Source organism: Strix aluco, chromosome 5, assembly GCF_031877795.1.
Source record: "Strix aluco isolate bStrAlu1 chromosome 5, bStrAlu1.hap1, whole genome shotgun sequence".
NCBI lineage: Eukaryota > Metazoa > Chordata > Aves > Strigiformes > Strigidae > Strix > Strix aluco.
In genome coordinates, this window is record NC_133935.1 from 25,390,360 (window position 1) to 25,408,630 (window position 18,271).

The 18,271-nt window shown below is 42.0% G+C and overlaps 1 protein-coding gene across 5 annotated transcripts in view; it reads right to left on the reverse strand.

Moving 5' to 3' along the window:
* The window catches only part of ITPR2 (inositol 1,4,5-trisphosphate receptor type 2), a 289,774-nt gene extending 271,814 nt beyond the window's left edge, over nucleotides 1-17,960 (reverse strand). For 4 of the 5 annotated variants that reach the window (XM_074826452.1, XM_074826451.1, XM_074826450.1 and 1 more), the window contains exon 1: nucleotides 17,607-17,960. In XM_074826452.1, the coding sequence (XP_074682553.1) occupies nucleotides 17,607-17,698 (92 nt within the window). In that variant the 5' untranslated portion in view covers nucleotides 17,699-17,960. The remainder of the gene's footprint in view (nucleotides 1-17,606) is intronic. The other variant, XM_074826453.1, reaches the window with a different exon arrangement.
* Between the last annotated feature and the right edge of the window lie 311 nt (nucleotides 17,961-18,271).

The following is an 18,271-nucleotide window of genomic DNA, read 5'->3' on the forward strand; positions in this document are numbered from 1 at the left end:
ACAGGCAAGCCTGACATCCTCAGGTTTATATCCCTGCCACCCTGGTTCCCTTAGGGACTTTGTAGCAGCAAGGCTGCCCTGCTACTGGACAGTTTCCCTGCAAGGGAAACCTGGACGCAAAAAAGGCATACCAAAGTTCACATCGTTTCAAGTTAAACAAACTAATTGGTGTACTCAACCCCCATTTAAAAAGACCTGCTAAAGTCAATCTAATATTGTGCAATAATATTCAGCACAGTAAAACTATTCTAACCTTATCGCTCCACAACCCTCTTGGACACATTATCACAAGAAGTTAACCCGCTGCCTGGCACATTAAGATTAAAAACCTGCTCACTGCCTTAGCTATGATTCCCTATTCATTTGGGCATAATAAATAATACTACTCAGCTATAAAGTGATCTGAAAGATAGTACAGCACCCCACCCAAAAATCAGCTCAATTTTTATCACCTTTCCAGATTTTATTACATAATCAAAAAGCTAACCAACTATCTCTGTGGTGCAGTTTTGTGTATAGTTACAGAGTTCTTTCTCCAAGTCAAACAGCACCACATTGTCTGAGGTAATCTCATCCACTAACATCAACAATTAGTCTGCTATATTTTCATTAACACTTCCATTTAAGAGGACATTGAGATGCTTCAGCCAGAGTGGCAGAAGGTCTGGCTTCTTGCTGAAACAGACATGTTCTTCTCAAGCTTCTTGTCTGATTGGAAATCATAGCTGCCAGCCTTCTCCCAGGTACCTCTCTAAAGCATAACTGTCTATTATTTTCTGATTTGACACATGGAAATAAACCAGCATGTGTTTAGGTGATGCCTGACACTTTTTTGAGTTACAAGACTCAGAGATCACAACATTCAATAAAAGGACTATAGTTGACCCAAATGCAGGAAAGGGCAAAAGTAAACATTGAGATAGTTCATTCATGTTATCATGTCTCAGAGCCTGACTGTCTCTAAGCAACAGTCAACTCCAATAACACAAATCTACTAAATTGTTTAAGTATATGAACTCAGATTGCTTAGAGAAGCACTCAAACTCTTTTGATGGTGAACAGTGACATGCAGCCACTGATAAAAAATAGCTTGCAGAGTAAATGTATATCCACAGTCTCAGTGGTTTGAAAAACTATTCACCAAGTCAAAAGGCACAATAACCTCTGATACCACAGTTTACTCACATATAAATTCTTCCATCAGTATAGTGCCCTAAATAAGACATCAGAAGTTAACTGCTCTGTGATCCGCTAAGATATAAAAGATATTGATTAAACCTAAATGAATAATCTTTCTTAGAAAAATCAGAAAGCGGAGACAAGCATTTATTCCACTGCATGTATGTGCTGCTTGCTACTGTGGCAACTTAAAAGGAGTACAAATTTTTCCTGCACCTTGCAATGTGCAGTTCATCTGGTTGGTCTGCAGCTTTGTATTAGCAAAGCTAACACAAGTGAACTGGAGTGAAAAGTGAACTGGAAGTGAGCTTGAGCCTTTGTTTCTTCTTTTTTCTAATCTTCAATCTGAAGAGGTTTTAGAACATATTTTTGTTTATTTTTACCTTTCAAGTTTAATTTTTTTCTAGGAAATTATCACTGAAAATAACTGTTTGTATATAAAGTTCTGTGTTTATACAAAAGAAAAGTTTGTATCTAACTTGCCATCCTGAAATTAGAAAAAAGCATCACAGCACTTAAGCTCAAAGTTGTGCATAAGTTCCTCCCAGCTAACTTTGTACAAATCTTGTCATAGCTGTGGAGCAGACTTTCAACTGGCATTTGGATCAGACTCTCTGTTGACTTATTCTGGCAACACAGTGCCCAAAAAACACCTGATCAGCAAGTGCTCAATTCATCACCTGCAAGGGATGGTGCAAATATCCCACTTCCCCTCCTCTCAACGCATGGTAGCAAAGGCAGCAGAAGTAAAATAAGACTTTCCAGTACCTCTCAGCAATCCTCTCTGGCCAAGACCCATCTGAAAGCAGTTGCTTCCTCATTAGGTCTAATACAAATTAGAAATCCAGACACACAGAAATTCGTCCGGCCACTCAGGTGCCAGTTTAAGGTGAGAACACCAATCTCCAAAAAGAAAATCCATCATCTGCAGAACACAAAGAGCTGCTAGCCAGCTGGGGCAGTGTTGAAGTCCTGACCACTGCCTCTCCTTGGAGAGTTCAGCCTGTACAGAAAGGATATCAAGTCATTTACATCTATACCATTATAAAGAACCTGTCAGCTCCTTCCAGGCAATCCTCAGTCCCTTCACACACACTGTCCTGACAGATCCTACCTTCAATCTAAGGACTGGGTAGTGGTGAAGTCATCAGCCTTCTGAGATAAACCCTTAATCTGGGTGAAGACGAGACCATCTCCTCCTTTCTGCAAACTAACAGAAAACCAAAGCTCATTGGCATCCTGAGACTCAGAGTCACTTAATATTTCAAACTACCCTAGAAGCAGAAACTGTGCATAATAAGATTGACTCTTTAGTGATAACAGACAATCACTTGTTATCTACTGCTTGGGTTGTGTGGACCCCTTTACTGCTCAAATTTTTGCTTCAACATCCTCCCATCAACCACACAAACTGCAAGTGCTGTGGCAGAAGCAGTGTCAGTGGTGCAAAAGATACCCTGAAGCACACCGTTGCCAGCACAAACTGTTCTTCAGAGTGCCAGAGTGCCTCAGTAATGCGAACAAAACGGGCTTCCTGTTCCTCCACAACCGGCACAGTAGATCAAATGCTGGAAATGTGGAACCACAGTGAAACACCTCAGGCTGCATAGACCAGAGACCAGGACCAAACGCCACACGGAAAGAGCTACCAACATACTTCACTGAATATACAGGAAAACCGTCCTCCCTCTTCTCCTCTTCAACCAGACTAAATAACCTACCTCATTTCACTCAGAAGAATTCAGTACCATTTTAAATGAGGAAGGACCAAGAACTCACAGAAGATATTTAAGGCAGAGCTTACAAAACAGACCCATATTTCTTCTGACTGCAAAAGTCAGGGAGAAAAAGCTGCACCTGTTTTTAACAGAAATAATGAGCACCTTCATCAATCCTTAGAAAATAAGTACTCAGATCTGATCCCTCAAACTATCATCACATAAAAACATCCTGTTCTTGAGCAAAACCATCCAGAACATAGAAATTTCAAAACTCCTTCAACAGGTAATGTCATCCACCAACCTAGATATCTATAGTCAAAGTGCAGAGACCACTCTGACAGTAATTGAAGATATCTGAAGACATTTCATCACTCAGGCAGGTCTGGGAATACAGTATCTTTGGTATCCTCAGAGGACTGAAGTGATTGGAAAAAAGAACTGACAAGATATTTTCAGTCCTTTTGGGCTAAAGGGTTAAAATGCCTCTAGTTCTCCTATGACCGCTGCTAAACCAAAATAATAGATGAGGAGCAACCACTGAAAAAAACACTTTCTTTCACCCCAGCTTGCTGGAAATCTTCATGCTTTGATCTGGACATGAATTTAGTCTCTTTAGTCCATGCATTTGTCACTACAAGCTGGACTATACGTATCTCAACTTCATACAAAAAGGAGGCATGAAGTGCAATCGAGACTGAATTCTCCTTGATTCATTATGTCTCGCTCACATCCAGTCAATCCCTGGACTCCATACATTTTCCTGAAAAAATGTGTCCAAGAGATGTGCATGCTACCAAACAGGCTTGAACGAGTTTTCCAGTTTAGCATTTGATCTTCTGCACAGTTCACAAGACCCCAAAATTTCTTTACAATAAAGAAATTTGCTTTATATTGAAATAAAATAACTTCTGAAGTGTATTTCATATTCTCATCCACTCCTGTTTTAAGTCCTCAAAGGCAACAGGATATAGTGCCCTAATTTCCTTGAGACTATAAAGTAAGGCGGTTGAAGGCATGAGTCCATAGTAATCCTTTCTACCACGCTCATCAGACTGTAAGCATATTGAGATAGTACATCTTTTATGGAAGCCTACAGTTTCAAAGACTTAGCAAAATACTTTGAATTTTAAATTTTCCTTTGATGGTTTATTCTTGACTTTACAAAAATCATTCAGCAAAGTCTCTTCTACTTCCAGTGCCCTTTGGTGCCTCACTTCACAAGCATTGGGTGATTTTGTGAAGTCAGTCATGACTGTGTCAATGGACTGTCATAACTATCAATTCTCTGGCAAAAAAAAACTAAGCTCTTCAGCAACATATGCCATTGATGCCCCCACAAGATACTGTTGCACTGGGGCTCGCTCTCTTATCTATCTTGCAAACATCACATTTCCTGCACCATTTTCCACATCCTGCTTACACTTCACCAAAACATACTTTTTTCAAATAAGCTATGACTCTTGCAGCCCCCCCAATTTCAACAGTTTCAAAGTCACAATACAATTGCTGAACAAATATAACCTCCTATGTACTAAGTCATTTCTAAACTCCAGGCTTGCCTGATGCGACTGGAAAACCTTGATCTTGCCACTCTGAGTGGATGCTATGCTTCAAGATTATTGTAAGAACCAATTATCTCCCTAAATGCTCTCCTGGGAAAGCTTTTGGCTGCTCTGAAGTCCATTCCAAGAACAATATATTTTTCAGGATGTATTAGGATAGTTTTGCATCTTATTCGGGAGGTTTTGCAAGTTATGAGAAGGTAAGGAAAAGTGATCTTTTTCAGCAGAGTCATTCCTGAAAATAATCCTTTGATCTTCTGCCTAAGGCAGTATCTGCAACTAGCCTCCAAAGAGTTCATTTGGGTAAGGCATCAAGGTCACCCTGCTGATCCCAGATCTACGAACACCTGTGAAAGCACAGCCCTATTAATTCCTACAACCAAATGGTAAGCTGTTCTCAAGACACCTCAGCATAGTCCTGAGTATGTACTTCTTCCTTAGATAAATTACAGTGAAAATGTCTGAAGTTTTAATTTTTTTTCTGAAATTTTAAACCTGTGTTTCCACATCTGGATAACTGATCTACAAAAGATAAGTGATCTGCAAGATCATTTCTAAAGTCAAACCTCTGCTGAGGCTCAAACATGAAGCAATCCAAAGCTTTCCTCATCTATATTTTCTGGAAAAACAGATCAGGACCACAGCAAATATACTTTTGACCATCCCATTGATCCACCATGCTGTTTGAGAGTGGGTATGTTGCCTGCTCATTTCTCAAACTCGTCCAGACAGTTTTTAATTGCTGCCAATAAAAGGTTTCACTTTCACCTGCAAAGCATCATTCAAAGCATTCACTCTTGAAACCTCTTTGCTTTGACTCCTTCTGATGCACCCTGTTCTTTTTTCAGATGGCATTTTTATTCTTGCTTTAATTCTGTCTGCAAGGCTTCCAGTTCTTATATTAGAAATTATATCAATTCTCTCTGGTCTCTTTTGAGGGCACAGGTTTTTTTTCTGTGATTGCTTTTTGCCCTGTGGTTCCACAAGAACACAAATTCCCATTTTGGAAGTTGGATCCATCTCATGATACCCGATTATCATTAGTCACAAGCCATGATGTCAGCTCTGGAAGACTTAAGGGCTGTTTCCACTATAAAGAAAAGTTTGAGATGGTATCAGGTATTTTCTTTATAATTTATTCAGAAAGAATTTATAAATTCTTGTTTTCCTGGACACAAGAGAAATCAAACAGGAGGAGTTTCTTTGATTACAGTTTTCAGAGAGAACAGTGCTCAGTAGCACACTCATTCTTCTTGTCCTTATATCAGGTTTTCTCTGGCTATAACTGAGGTTTTTGTCCTATGTTCTCTGTACTTCTACTCAGTTAAGTCTGTATAGCTTGCCTTGTCAATGCTGAATTTCTTTTTAAGAAGCTTCTTGAGTAACATGACTCACCTTTTGCTCAGGCTCTACCCAGTGTATGTGCTTTGGCTGGTGACTTCTATTGCTTCAGCTCTCTGGCTGCAGAAAGGAGGAAGGATTTTATCTCCCACCTTCATTACAAATGAAGAACAGTAACTATACTTACCAGTGTCAATGAGGTTCCACCAAGCGCATGAGCATGACAATAATACCAGCAAGTGTAAAACTCTTCTCAGCACACTTTTTTTCTTGTAATGATAAACCTCATTCTGAATCTTTAAATAACCCTGTGTCTGACACATGGAAACTTTAATAAACTAACTAGTTTTGTCACAAGTGGCTTACTCTCAGGCTTACCATGAGATAAACCATTATAAAACAATTTATGCAACTTAGCATTGAACATCTTACCAGATCAACATTTATAAAAAGAGCACTGGCCCAGAACTTGGTTATGTTCCACAACTTGTCAACGACCTTGTGCAAGTCACTCCTCTGCTTCTGTCCCATCCCTTATTACAGTATTTCCCTTTAAACATACTTTAGATCCATGGTTGAAAACTCAAACCTGCACTGTCCCACTTCCAGCTCTACTCAAGTAAAATGATTCTATTAAGAGCGGTCTAATCACAGTTTAATCTGCCACAGAAAGGAAATGGACCAGACGAAACGGTCCCGAAGACCTGGAGTTTGACTCCACCAGCCTAATGCACAGTATTGCTTCAAATGAGGTGTTATAACAGAACTTTGCATGTAATGGTTTTACAACAACCTAGATATACATGGAGGGAGGGATTACAGTAATTGGTCCCTACATTCAATGGCAGAAAAACCTGTTCAACTACAAAAGTTAATACAGACAAAACTTATTGCCTGCCAGGTCCTGACCTTGTTTTGTTTTTGCAAGAGAAGCCATTGATAACACTAACTGAGCGTACCTCTAACCCAAATCCTGCAGCTGCCCAGGGTCCATAGCAGTACCCTCTATGAAAAGCCAGATGCCTGCCTCTGAATGGTTTCATGATCAAATCCTAACCGATCTTTTAATACTCCTGAAGATCTAGCCAGGGAAGTAGAAATCTTAACTTGGATCCTCTTCAACAGGTTCTTTTAAAAAATTGCCTCATGACTTACTTGCAGTTTAAGTCTACAAATTTGCAGGTGTAGGACCTATATATCTCAGACCACCTATACAGGAAATAATGTCATGAAACTTTGCCACTATTTTGTTAGTTACTTTTTCTGCATAAAAGAATATATAATATATAACAAATTGTCACCTATAGCCTGACACAAATAAATTATTACCTACCCACCACCAAAAAAAAAATCCAATAATTTTTCTGTATGTTATTTTGTATTTTTATCATTTAAATGCAAAGATTTTTTTTCTGTATTCTAATATTCTTTATAAATAACGTGCTATGATGACAGCAATGATATGTAAGGATATCTACAAACATAGCTGAAAATCTTATTTGAAACTTGGACCTCCTGTATTCACTGAAACAGTCGGCTTTATTGTTCTTCCAGCAACACTAAAATCCAAATATTTATCACATCAGTTCATTACTTATGAAACTTGTTTGATGGTAAAGCTTGACTTACTAAGTTCTGTCTTCAACGTGAGAAGCATTACAGACATTGCCCTCCCTGCTTTTTACATCAGTAAGCCTGACGGAAAACCTCATTTTAGAACAATGAAATCCCACAGAACTCTCCACTTAACCCTGACCTCTCATCGCTCTGTAAAGGGTCAAGCCCACTGGGCCCTGTTTTTCAAATTTGGAACAGGAGTGAAGTGGCAGAGAGCAAGGAGAGGATGGTGCATTCGGCTGAAATTGAGCCTACCTTAGCAAAAGACTAACCAAGTTGGAAATTGTCCAAGATATCAAAGTGAATACTAACAACAGGCAGTTAACCTTTTTCACTCAGAGCAGTTTGTCGGGTTTTTTTTAAATGAAGGAATATTTTTTAAAAAACTTTCTAAGTGGCCTTAAAACTTTGATTCTTTGATCAAAAGAATGAAACTTGCTTAGTGATGCATTTGAACATTTTTCACCACTCTTAACTGTACAAAGACCTGCTCTTAGTGTTTTCAAAACTGATATCTAGTCTTTCCCAACACATTACTTTTGTTTCCTCTCTATTTATTGTTTCTGAACAATAAAAAAATATTAGCCAGATTGAAAAGGTGACTGGGGATATTTTAGCAAAGCACACTACTGTTTCAGTTATCTGGAACAACTGTGAGCCTATCAGAAATCAAAGCCTAGCTAACTTTAAAATGAGATCAACAAGGTCATGCAAAAAACACTCTTTCCAGTCTCAAGTACGCACATACCATTAGTTACACACACACACCTGCAAAGCATCTGCTCTGATTTTAAGTTAGTAATTAAAAAAATTACTACTAAACCCAGGGCACTTCTTACACAATTTTCATTTGTGACCATTCCCATTTTCAAGCTTTTTTCCACATCCACAAGGAAAAAGCTGAGCATATCCAAAATTCATAGAGCCCTGGGAATTGTGACTTTACAAATACTGTCAGGTATTGCAAGATTCCGGACAAAACTATACTGCTCACATTCAACTTAGCTGCCTTCTAAAGCTGCCTAGTTAAATTTTCCACATCACAGTGCCCAAGATTATACAACTACACAAAATTTCACAGGCATCAGGATATAGATGTACACGGAAGCCAGGCAAAATTCCCCACACTGAAATGAAACACGTCCTTCAGGGGTGACTGGGGATGCCTTGGTGGCTTGTGCCTGCTGCTCCTCCAGCTTTCACCCAAAGTACCCTCAGGAGGCAGGCAGACAGCTGGGTGGCTCCGAGCCTTCTGCACTTGACCTGCCTCTGCTCTGCTCACGGGAATACCAGCACAAGTTTACACTGAAAAGAGGAAAAAAACCTAAGAACTGGGTTACTGTCTTTTAACTGGGGGCAGTAGGTATAAAAAATTGGGGCTTACCATGAGTTTAAGTAGTTGTTTTTCTAATCCTGCAACTGCATGCTTTCAGCTGTCCCTGCAACACTGATTAACTTGTGTGTGTCAAATGCAGGTAAAAAAAAAAGCTGTTTGAAATTCAAACAAATCTCTAAAAGAAAATCAAGATAAGTCGGCCAAGCGCTGGATCATAACAAGCTTCTGTATTTCGAGATTCATATGAAAAGCCTCATTTCAGGGTCTGTTTGTTGATTTTTTTTTTTTTAATGACACTGATTTTTATCTGTCAGCAGTCAAAAAACAAAAACTTGATTACTGTTTTAATATCAGTTCTACATATAGAGAAGAACTGTAGTAACCTTAACTTAGTGTCAAATGATAACTACCAACACTTGGATATGCTCTTCTAGTCTTCTTCTGCCAAGTAATTTCATATAAGGTTTACCTGCATGCCTTCACTCATGTGGCAGCAACAACCTAAATTGGCATTTCAAATGAACTGTCCAAAATTTATTATATAAGATTACCAAAGTACCACAATTCATTATATATAACCCTAGTTGTTACAAAAGCATCGGGCATCACATGCACTTAGCAGGTCAGCCATACACTGCAAATGATAGTACGGGACCACATCAGTAAGGACTGTTGTGCTTTTACACAAATAATTGCCTAAAGTACCACAAGACAATCTTAAAACTGCTATTTCTTTCTGAGGAACTGACTTTGTAACTCAGACATTCTCTTGAAGAATGCAGTATTATTATGTATTTTCCTAAACAACACCAAGAACCTTAGGAAAAAAAATATCAAATATTCAGTTGTTTGGGACTACACTAGCCTCAGCACAGACCTACACAGTTTGAAATATTAAACAGTGGCAGTGACAAACTGATTTCTTCTGTGTGGAGTAATTTGAAAAGATGTAAGACAGTTTGCCAAGAGCTTTCATAGCTATCTTCTGTCAGCAGAGGACTGCAGATCTCTCAGCAACTGTCCAATCTTCTGTTCCTTTTCAGCCAGCCCTACTTCCCTTCTAACACGTTCTGCCTTTTAGACCACACACATCAGTTACTGCCCCACCACACGCACCTACGTTTTTCCATGCACCCTTGCTCTGCTGATTTCTCTACTTCCTTACCCTGTGTTCACCAACACACCCCTCTACACCCATCTCCCCCTCTTCCCTTCATTGTCTAGGGGCCAGCAAGGGAGCACTGAAAGGACAGGGGAGACTGTTTTTCTCTTTTCTTTTCTGCAACCTATAGCAACCCCGTGGTCACTCATCAGCCAGGGTCAGCCAGCAAGGAAAATCCTGCTCAGGCGATGTGATGCACCTGTGAAGCCCACGAAGGGCTGAGGCAGCTTCAGCGCAGGCAGCATCTCAAGTTGCCAAACTCCAAAGCGCTCCTGCTAGCGCAAAAGGATCCCCCCAAACTAGAGGCACAGAAGGCAAGCTGCTGAGCAACAGGAAGATGGGAAAAAGCACTTGTGGACATGCTTGCAAAATCTGCCAGAAGTTTATATTGACAATTCACTTGGCTTAGTAAGTCAAAAGGTAAACCTGAGCAGAAGAACCAGCACTGCAGGGGCTCTGGAAGGGGTGGCTCATGCTGCAAGACAGTGCAGCACCGCTCACACAGACAGCCCCAGGCAGCCCGGCCTGGCTAACACTTTAGGGTCCTCTTTATTATTAAGCAATAAATAAGAATTGTTTTAAAATCACATGCTTTGGACAATGCTTTGTTTCTATTCAACAGCAATCAAAAAAATGCAAACAAATTAACATAAGAGGTAGACAAGAGATTCAGGCACAGAAAGGCAGTTGGGAAAAACAGCAGTAGAGCAACAAGACTACTCCTGACACAATCTTTTGACTATCACAGCCAAAATAGCCCCTCAAAACCTCAAGCGATACCTAATACAAGACATGAGTAACAAGTACATGTTAAGCCTGTTTTCTCTGTCTTTTGCTTTCCTTGTTTAACTCTGTTTCCAATTTTGCAATCAAAACCATTACCTTGCTAGAATGTAATTTCTTGGTTTGTTTCATATTTCAAGTGAACTGAGGTAGTAAAAACAGAAATTACTTTTACTTCTCAAGAGATAGGGAACACAAAACAGTAGGACAATTGCAGCTTTGCTGTGCCCCCCAGGAAAGGAAGCTGGAAATCCTGGGAACTGGGATTCACCTCCCAGACAGCTACACGTCATGCTGGGGCCTCTTGGAGCCTAGAACCAGCACAGAGGAGAAGCTGCCCCTGCCAGGGAACACCCGCTGCCACCCTCCAGCAAGAGGCAGGCACCAAGACAGCCCATGGGGTCATAGGGGTCTGAATGAAATCCTTCCTCAACTCACTGCTGTCAAAACCTGGGCAAATTTCCAAATGGGCAGAGGAGGACTCCATGCTGGAGGGGAAGTGGGTCTGGAGACAGCACTGCAGCTCAGGGAGGCTTTCAACACACAGCTCTGAGATCCTTTTTTTTTTTTTTTTTAAACAGGGATATAAACCAATGCATTTTTGCATATACTGTTCTCAAACACCTTGACGTGCAGTAAAACACCTGATGGAACAAAGGTTCATGTGCTGCTCAGGAGATAATGTTCCAAGTTGGGAAAGACAGATTGATCTGACTCTTCTGTGGCACTTTTAAAATACAGGATAACCTTGATTTCTAATGAGTCTTAGAACCCTGTAAAGGCTGTTTAGTTAATCCCTTCATTATGTAAAAGGAAGTTCAATCAGTCACACAAGTTAAAACAATCTCCCCTCTCTTTCCTGACTAATACCCACATTACCCACAGTCCAGCTGAGAACTACAGAAGGTGTAATAGCCACACCACTCATCTCCATTCAACATTCCAGTCCTCTCTCATTTCCATTACTACCACACACCTTGCAGGTAAACTCACTTTTACATTAAATCAATTGGTCTTTCCCTAACCCCAATTTTCTCTCCAATTCTGTTTGATAATGAGCTCTTTGAACCAGGGATATTACATTTTAGTGTACAGTCTCATAAATCATAATACTGTAATTAAGTCTAATCCTATGTTCCTTCACACCCAAGCTGTGCTCTGTGTGCGAGTAAAACTTCTGAAACAAACCAACCCCCTCCGGGGCTCATTACTTGCTGCATTCCCATAAGGGTGCTTTGTGGAAAGCTTTGTCTCGTTTATTTAAAGACGGCACTGTTGTTGGAATATTTGAAACAAGCATCAAAATAAGTTCATTATAAATGACAAAGCTGGAGCGGTGCCTGATTGCTAATTTAAGTGGATAATTACAGAGGATATAAACTTTGATATATGCAGTGAATTGCAAGGTATGCAAGATACAGAGTTGTATTTATATGTCTACATCTCTGCTTACGTGGCATTTACTGTGAGATCAATGAAGGTATTTACTAATGCATATAATATAACTTTCTTAAGCATAAGCTATCACAGAAAAGAAATACACCACATAGCTGAAAAATGTACATTAGCATACATTCAAAGTAGCTGCAGAATTCAGACCAGTGCTTTTGCATTAGGAAGACAACCAAGAGAACATATTTCTGAAAATGTTAAATGTACATAGTATTTAAAAAAAAAACCACACACACAATCAAAACTGTCAGATCCCATTGATACTGTCAGTCCGGAGGATGAAGTACCTAGGTAATAAAACATACAAGTACTTTTTTGCCCATAGGAAATTATGAGTAATTCTAGTTATGTCACTCATTTTCTTCAGGCTTTTTATTCTTTCCTGACTAATTATGTTTTGTCAACTGGCACAAGAAAGAAAAATTTGCTATTAATTAAAGGATGTATCCTCTGTTCCTTAACTATAGTTTACATTTTCAGACAGTAGGAGAGAAGGGTAAACAAAAAATAAGTGCACTGATGAAAATACTCACTGGTGTGTTATAAGCATCATCAGTCACTATATCTTTTCTCTTAGCACCATTCCTGAGGCCACCAAGATGACAACATTTTAGCCTTCATTGTATTTGGAATATTTTGATTTATGTTGTGTCATAAGCACTTTCTACTTAATCTTGTCTCTTCACAAAGTACAACTGACTCAATCTGTGTGTGAAGTCCAACTTCAGTAAGACAACTAATGCACAAAAGCCCAGTGAAGAAGCCTAAATAAAACTGTGATACTCATTTCAAATAAGAAATTTCTGGCAAGCCCTTACACAAATTAAGTTGTTCAAGAAAAATCAACATTAAACTAAAGAGATTGAGTCCAAATACTCCACAACACACTTTTTGCTGCTAATTAAAAATAATTCTCAGCACCCCTCATCATCCACAGCCATACATTACCCAGTAAGCAGCTCCTGCTGCATGCTCTATTAATTATGTTCCATGAGGTTTCTCGCTGCTATGGCACAGAAGTGCATTTATGAAGGTGAGACAGGAATGCAGCTACTGATGGTGACTAACAGGGCCATTGTCAAACTTTCCGACAGCTAATGCTGTTGTCATTATGGACTTTTTTCCCCGATTTGTAACCAATAGGTGATGAATAGCAGCTCTAATTTCCAGCACACATCACTGACAACATTTATAGCCAAAATACTGAGGAAGGTGGTCTTGAGGTTCAGACACTGGTCTAGGACAACTTAAGACACCTGGATTCATTGCCTAGCTCTGCCACATACCTCCTGTGGGACACAAAGCCTCCAACTGTACAGAAGCTAAAACACACTAAAAGCTCAAAAATGGGGGAAAAAAACCCACATTATTAGCACAGTTCAATAATCCAGCACCAAATATATCTTGAAATGGCAGAAAGCTACCCATGGATGTAAATTCCTTTCCTCAAACATTTCCTTTTCTGTACTAAGTTGCAAGACTATCAGTTTATATATTCAAAAGCATTCACCTTTTTAAGAAGGAAGGGGAGGGTGGGGAGCTCAGAGAGCCTTGAGATTGGAAAAGCCAAATTACACATTATCAGCACCTCAGACCAGCATCCAAATCCAGAATAAACCCAAAGCCAAGCAGAAAAAAAGAGCAGGGGATTGCTTGGAATCTCAGTCAGTATCCAAAGACCTGCAGTAGCCAATGGGGAATGCTGAGCCCTAAAAACCTCTCCTGTACCATCACTCGGAGAAGCCCCACTCTACTTGGGATCCACAGCCTGGAACATCCTCCTGGAGACAGGTGGTTTATACCTCTTACTCCAAAAACTGAGCACAACCCCTCTCTTTTAAAATATGGACACCAGAGGAAGAATTTGGAGCAGCACTGCCTGACTTCCCCTGCCTCTGCCCCCATCCCATGCTACGGCACTAACCCCAGATGCGGCAGAGAGGTTCAGTTTCCTCTTCTGACTAAGAGGGATCAAATCTGAAAGCAGAGCCCTCACGCTCACATCCAACAGCTGTTTATAGTAAAGAAACAGTTCAGAGACAAGGACAGGAGCATAGGTTTCTTCCCGCTCAAAGAAGTGCCCCAACCTTTTGGGTCCCATTTACAGAACCTTGTCATTCCAGTGATTCGCAAACCCTTTTTGTAGAGGGAGGTGTGGAAAGGCACTCCTGCCTTCACCTAGCACCACTCAACACGCTCACCTGGACAGAGGGCCAAGAGGCACAGACTCCCCCCATCTCCTAAACAAGGAGGTTAGGACCTCTTAAACTGCACGAGAAGAAGATTTCCACACTCAGGTTATAGTAGATATTAACCTGACCCTACAGTTGATCTGAACAGCTCAACTGCATCTTTCTCAGCTTTAAGTTTCCTGGGGAAACTGAGCACGTAAAAATTTCTGCACTAGCAAGTGAGCAAGAAATATTCTAAAATGCATGAGACAGCCTTTGCTTAGAAACCTCCCTCAAAACTAATCTGTTGAGCTGGTTCAACTCTTCAAGGAGCAAGGTCCGCTGATGCAACAGACCTCCCCCACTTGGAGGGATGCTGTGCACTTTTTTATCTTATTTATACAACAGCCTCACTCACACTTTAAGAAACAATTAGCCTTTGACAGCTTAAAATAAACAGGACTCTTCTTGCTGCAGAGTCACTAGCCCTGAGCTGGATTTCGAGTTCTTGCAACCACATGAGACTACTCAATGGACTTAACAGTGTAAGCGACAAGTTAGTTTGACCAGCACATTTCAAAACAGCACCCTGAGCAACAGGCCAGAGCAATAAAATAAGGACCCACATCAGTCAAATGAAGCGAGCAAGCAAGCAATCATTCCCGCTCCTATCCTACTTTGTCACCACCAACAAGAGGCACATCTGGAAGACGAGGCTGCCTCTTTTCAGGTGTTTGCAAACAGAGGACCTACAGGAATGCAGGAGAGGCAGGAGTTTAGCAACGGTTGCACACCCAATGTGCAGCTGGGCAAACTTTTCCCCTGAATGTACAGTTCTTTTTTCTGTCTTTTGTGTTGCTGCAACCAGTCCAAAGGCAGTAATTGCAATAGCTGGCACAGATAACATGACTTGGCATGACAACTTGAAATTTCAGTCCAAGCTCTTGTACCACCAGCAGAGGGGTCAGTGTTTCCATTTAATAGACATGGGAGTTCTCCACTAGTAATTTCACATTTCCTTCAAGGCCTTCAGCTCCTCAACTCCAGCCTCCTGGCTCTGCATCTGCCTTTACCACAGCAGGGAGCAGGGCACAAAGAAGCTGTATTGAAAAGCTAACAGAGCTATATCAGCATTCTTGAACTCCTGGCCAGCCACTGAAGGAGATGCACACAGGAGTGCTGTCTCATCCCAGGTACTTTTCTTGAGTTGGGTTAGATGGCTAAAAGAGAGTCTAGATAGTCTGTTAACTCAGGGTGTTGGCTTGAGTTCAATTATTTCTTCTGGTAAAGAGCTCCCATGTGCCTTAGGCAAGCTTTGATCTTGACTTCCCATCTATAAAACAGGGTAAACGTCCTGCCCTAACTCAGAGGAATGAGGGGACGACCAGCAATCTGAAGACTGCGACATGGGAATGCCAACACGTATTCAAATGATAGGCAGCTGTACAAGCACTATCCACAGCAGAAACATCTGTGACTCTAGACAAGCAGGTGTTCTCAGAAATGAGGAACGTTTCTCAACATAATAAAAAGTATGGCAAATTTAGCTTCCCCCAGATAACAGAATACAACAATTAGACAGAACAATAAAACCAAACAACTCAATAACAAATTATGCCAAAAAAAAAGGAATGCTGGGGTTACAAGAATGAGGAACAATATGCAGTGATTAACAGTTGCAGAAAGCAAATGTTTTCAGACAGGGTTTAAAATTACAAGAGTCAATGAAACAAAAGGAGATGTGAGACAAAACAGAAAGTCACAGATAGAGAAGGTGCAAAATTAACAAATAGAGAACAAACCATAGAAAAACAGTTGTCAACAGAAGAAATGAGTGAACAGTAAGGATAGAAAGTAATAAGATAAAAAAAATATAAAGGACCTTGAACACCAGCTCTTTTCCAGTAACAGTACCACACCAAGTAACTTGGTTTCAATGCAATTCATTGTTTGCATTTTAATATTGCCCTTACTTCATCCTACAGTCCCCCGCTGGAGAGATCTCAGGACACAGCAAGCCTAACGCAGCTTACAGGAGTAATACCCAGGCACACATTAATTACTGGATCATCCTTAGCAAGTTTGCTATTCTAAAGGTATCACTAACATTTGAGCAGCAAATGACACTGATATTTAACTAGAGTTTGAGCTGCCTTGTCAATTGGATCACTATAATTCATACAGTGCAGGAGATGTTTCAATTGATGAAAAGGTTTAAGGACATGCTCACTTTGGACATGCCACAAAGTCACTGGAACTACTGCAGCTCTTCTACGAACATCAGAGGGAACCACTGTACCCTCGGGACATGTCACTACAACCAAACTATGTGATTGTTTAAAGAAAGATACCAATGTATTCCTATCGTCACTCACTGAGGTTTTCTGTCCTGTATTCCAAAAAGGTGATTTAAAGTGGCCAAGGTTAATAAAACACTCAAGCAAGCAGGAGTAGTTCAATGAAGTAGCCACAGCTAAACTACATCTTTTTATCCTGTAAAGTGAAAGAATTGCTCATGGAAAAAGCATCCCTGTGAAATTAATTATCTGATTATAACTATCTGATCATTAACAACCGCAGATAAGAATTCAGGCAAACGCAAAACAAACGTAAAGGGATGCACGTTTAACGAGCTGATTACGACGATGAGCAAGAAAGCAAAGGTTTTGTCCTTCACGCCTCTGTCAAAAATTCTCAGACATGCAATAAAATAAAGTGAAAGGAAAAAGAAAAAAGAAAAAAGAAAAAAGAAAAAAGAAAAAAGAAAAAAGAAAAAAGAAAAAAGAAAAAAGAAAAAAGAAAAAAGAAAAAAGAAAAAAGAAAAAAAAGTTGGCTATAAATAACGACTATATTAAGGCACTTGGGTACAGCGCAGAGTTACTTCCACAGCGCGGGTTCTGGCAAACACCGGGTATTCCGGTTTGGGCTGGCCCGGAGGTGCAGCTCCGGCAGGAGCCGAGCGGGGAGCGCGGAGCGCGGCCAGCCCCACGCGGGGCCGCCGCCACCACCGGTACCGCCGCCGCCCGCCTGCCCCGTCCTGCCGGTGCCGCCACCGGTACCGCCGCCGCCCGGGCCTGCACGACCGCTTCTCTCATCCCTCCCTTCTCCCCCCTCACCACTTCCTACTTTCCTCTCTCCACTGCCCAGATCGCGGCGGCAGCGCGCGCTGCCGGCCCCTTCCTGTGCTGCTGCTGCTGCCGGCCGGTCGCCACCCCGCAGCGGGCACGGCGCGGCCCCCCTTCCGGCCCCCCGCACACACACCCCCTCCAGCCCCCCACTCACCCCAGTGTGCTGATGAAGCCGTTGACAGAGCCTTCCGCGTACAGGGACACGATGTCCCCGATGTACAGAAAGCTGGACATTTTCTCAGACATTTTGGCTCATTTTTAGCTAGGATTTCGCACGCCTCACCTTAAAAAAAAAAAAAAAACAAAACAAAACAAAAAACTGAAGCCGACGCGGGGGGAGGCCGGAGGGACGAGGCGCGGCGGCGGGGCGATGGAGGGACGAGGCGCGGCGGCGGGGCGATAGCGGGCCGGGCGCTCAGCACGGGCCGGGCGCTCAGCACGGGCCGGGCGGCGCGGAGCGGCGGCGGGCGCGAGCTGACATGAGCGTGGCGCCGCTGCCCTCCGCGGCGCGGCCCGGCCCGCCCCGCCGCCGCCGCCCCCGCCCCCGCCGCGAGGGACAGGACCGCCCCGCCCCGCCGCACCACGCTGCCAAACCCCCGGCCGGGGAGGCGTGCTCCGGAGACCCCTCAGGAATTCCCCACGGTCCAGGGATAACCCGCCGTCCGGGGGCTGCGACCCGCGGGAGGCAGCGGAGCAGGGGCGCATAGGAAGGGCCGAAGCGATGGCGGGGGAGGGGGGATGATGGCGTCTGCCAACAGGTCACGGTCGCGCTAGGCTCAGCTTAATCACCAGCCCGTCACCCGCTATTTTACGGCTTCC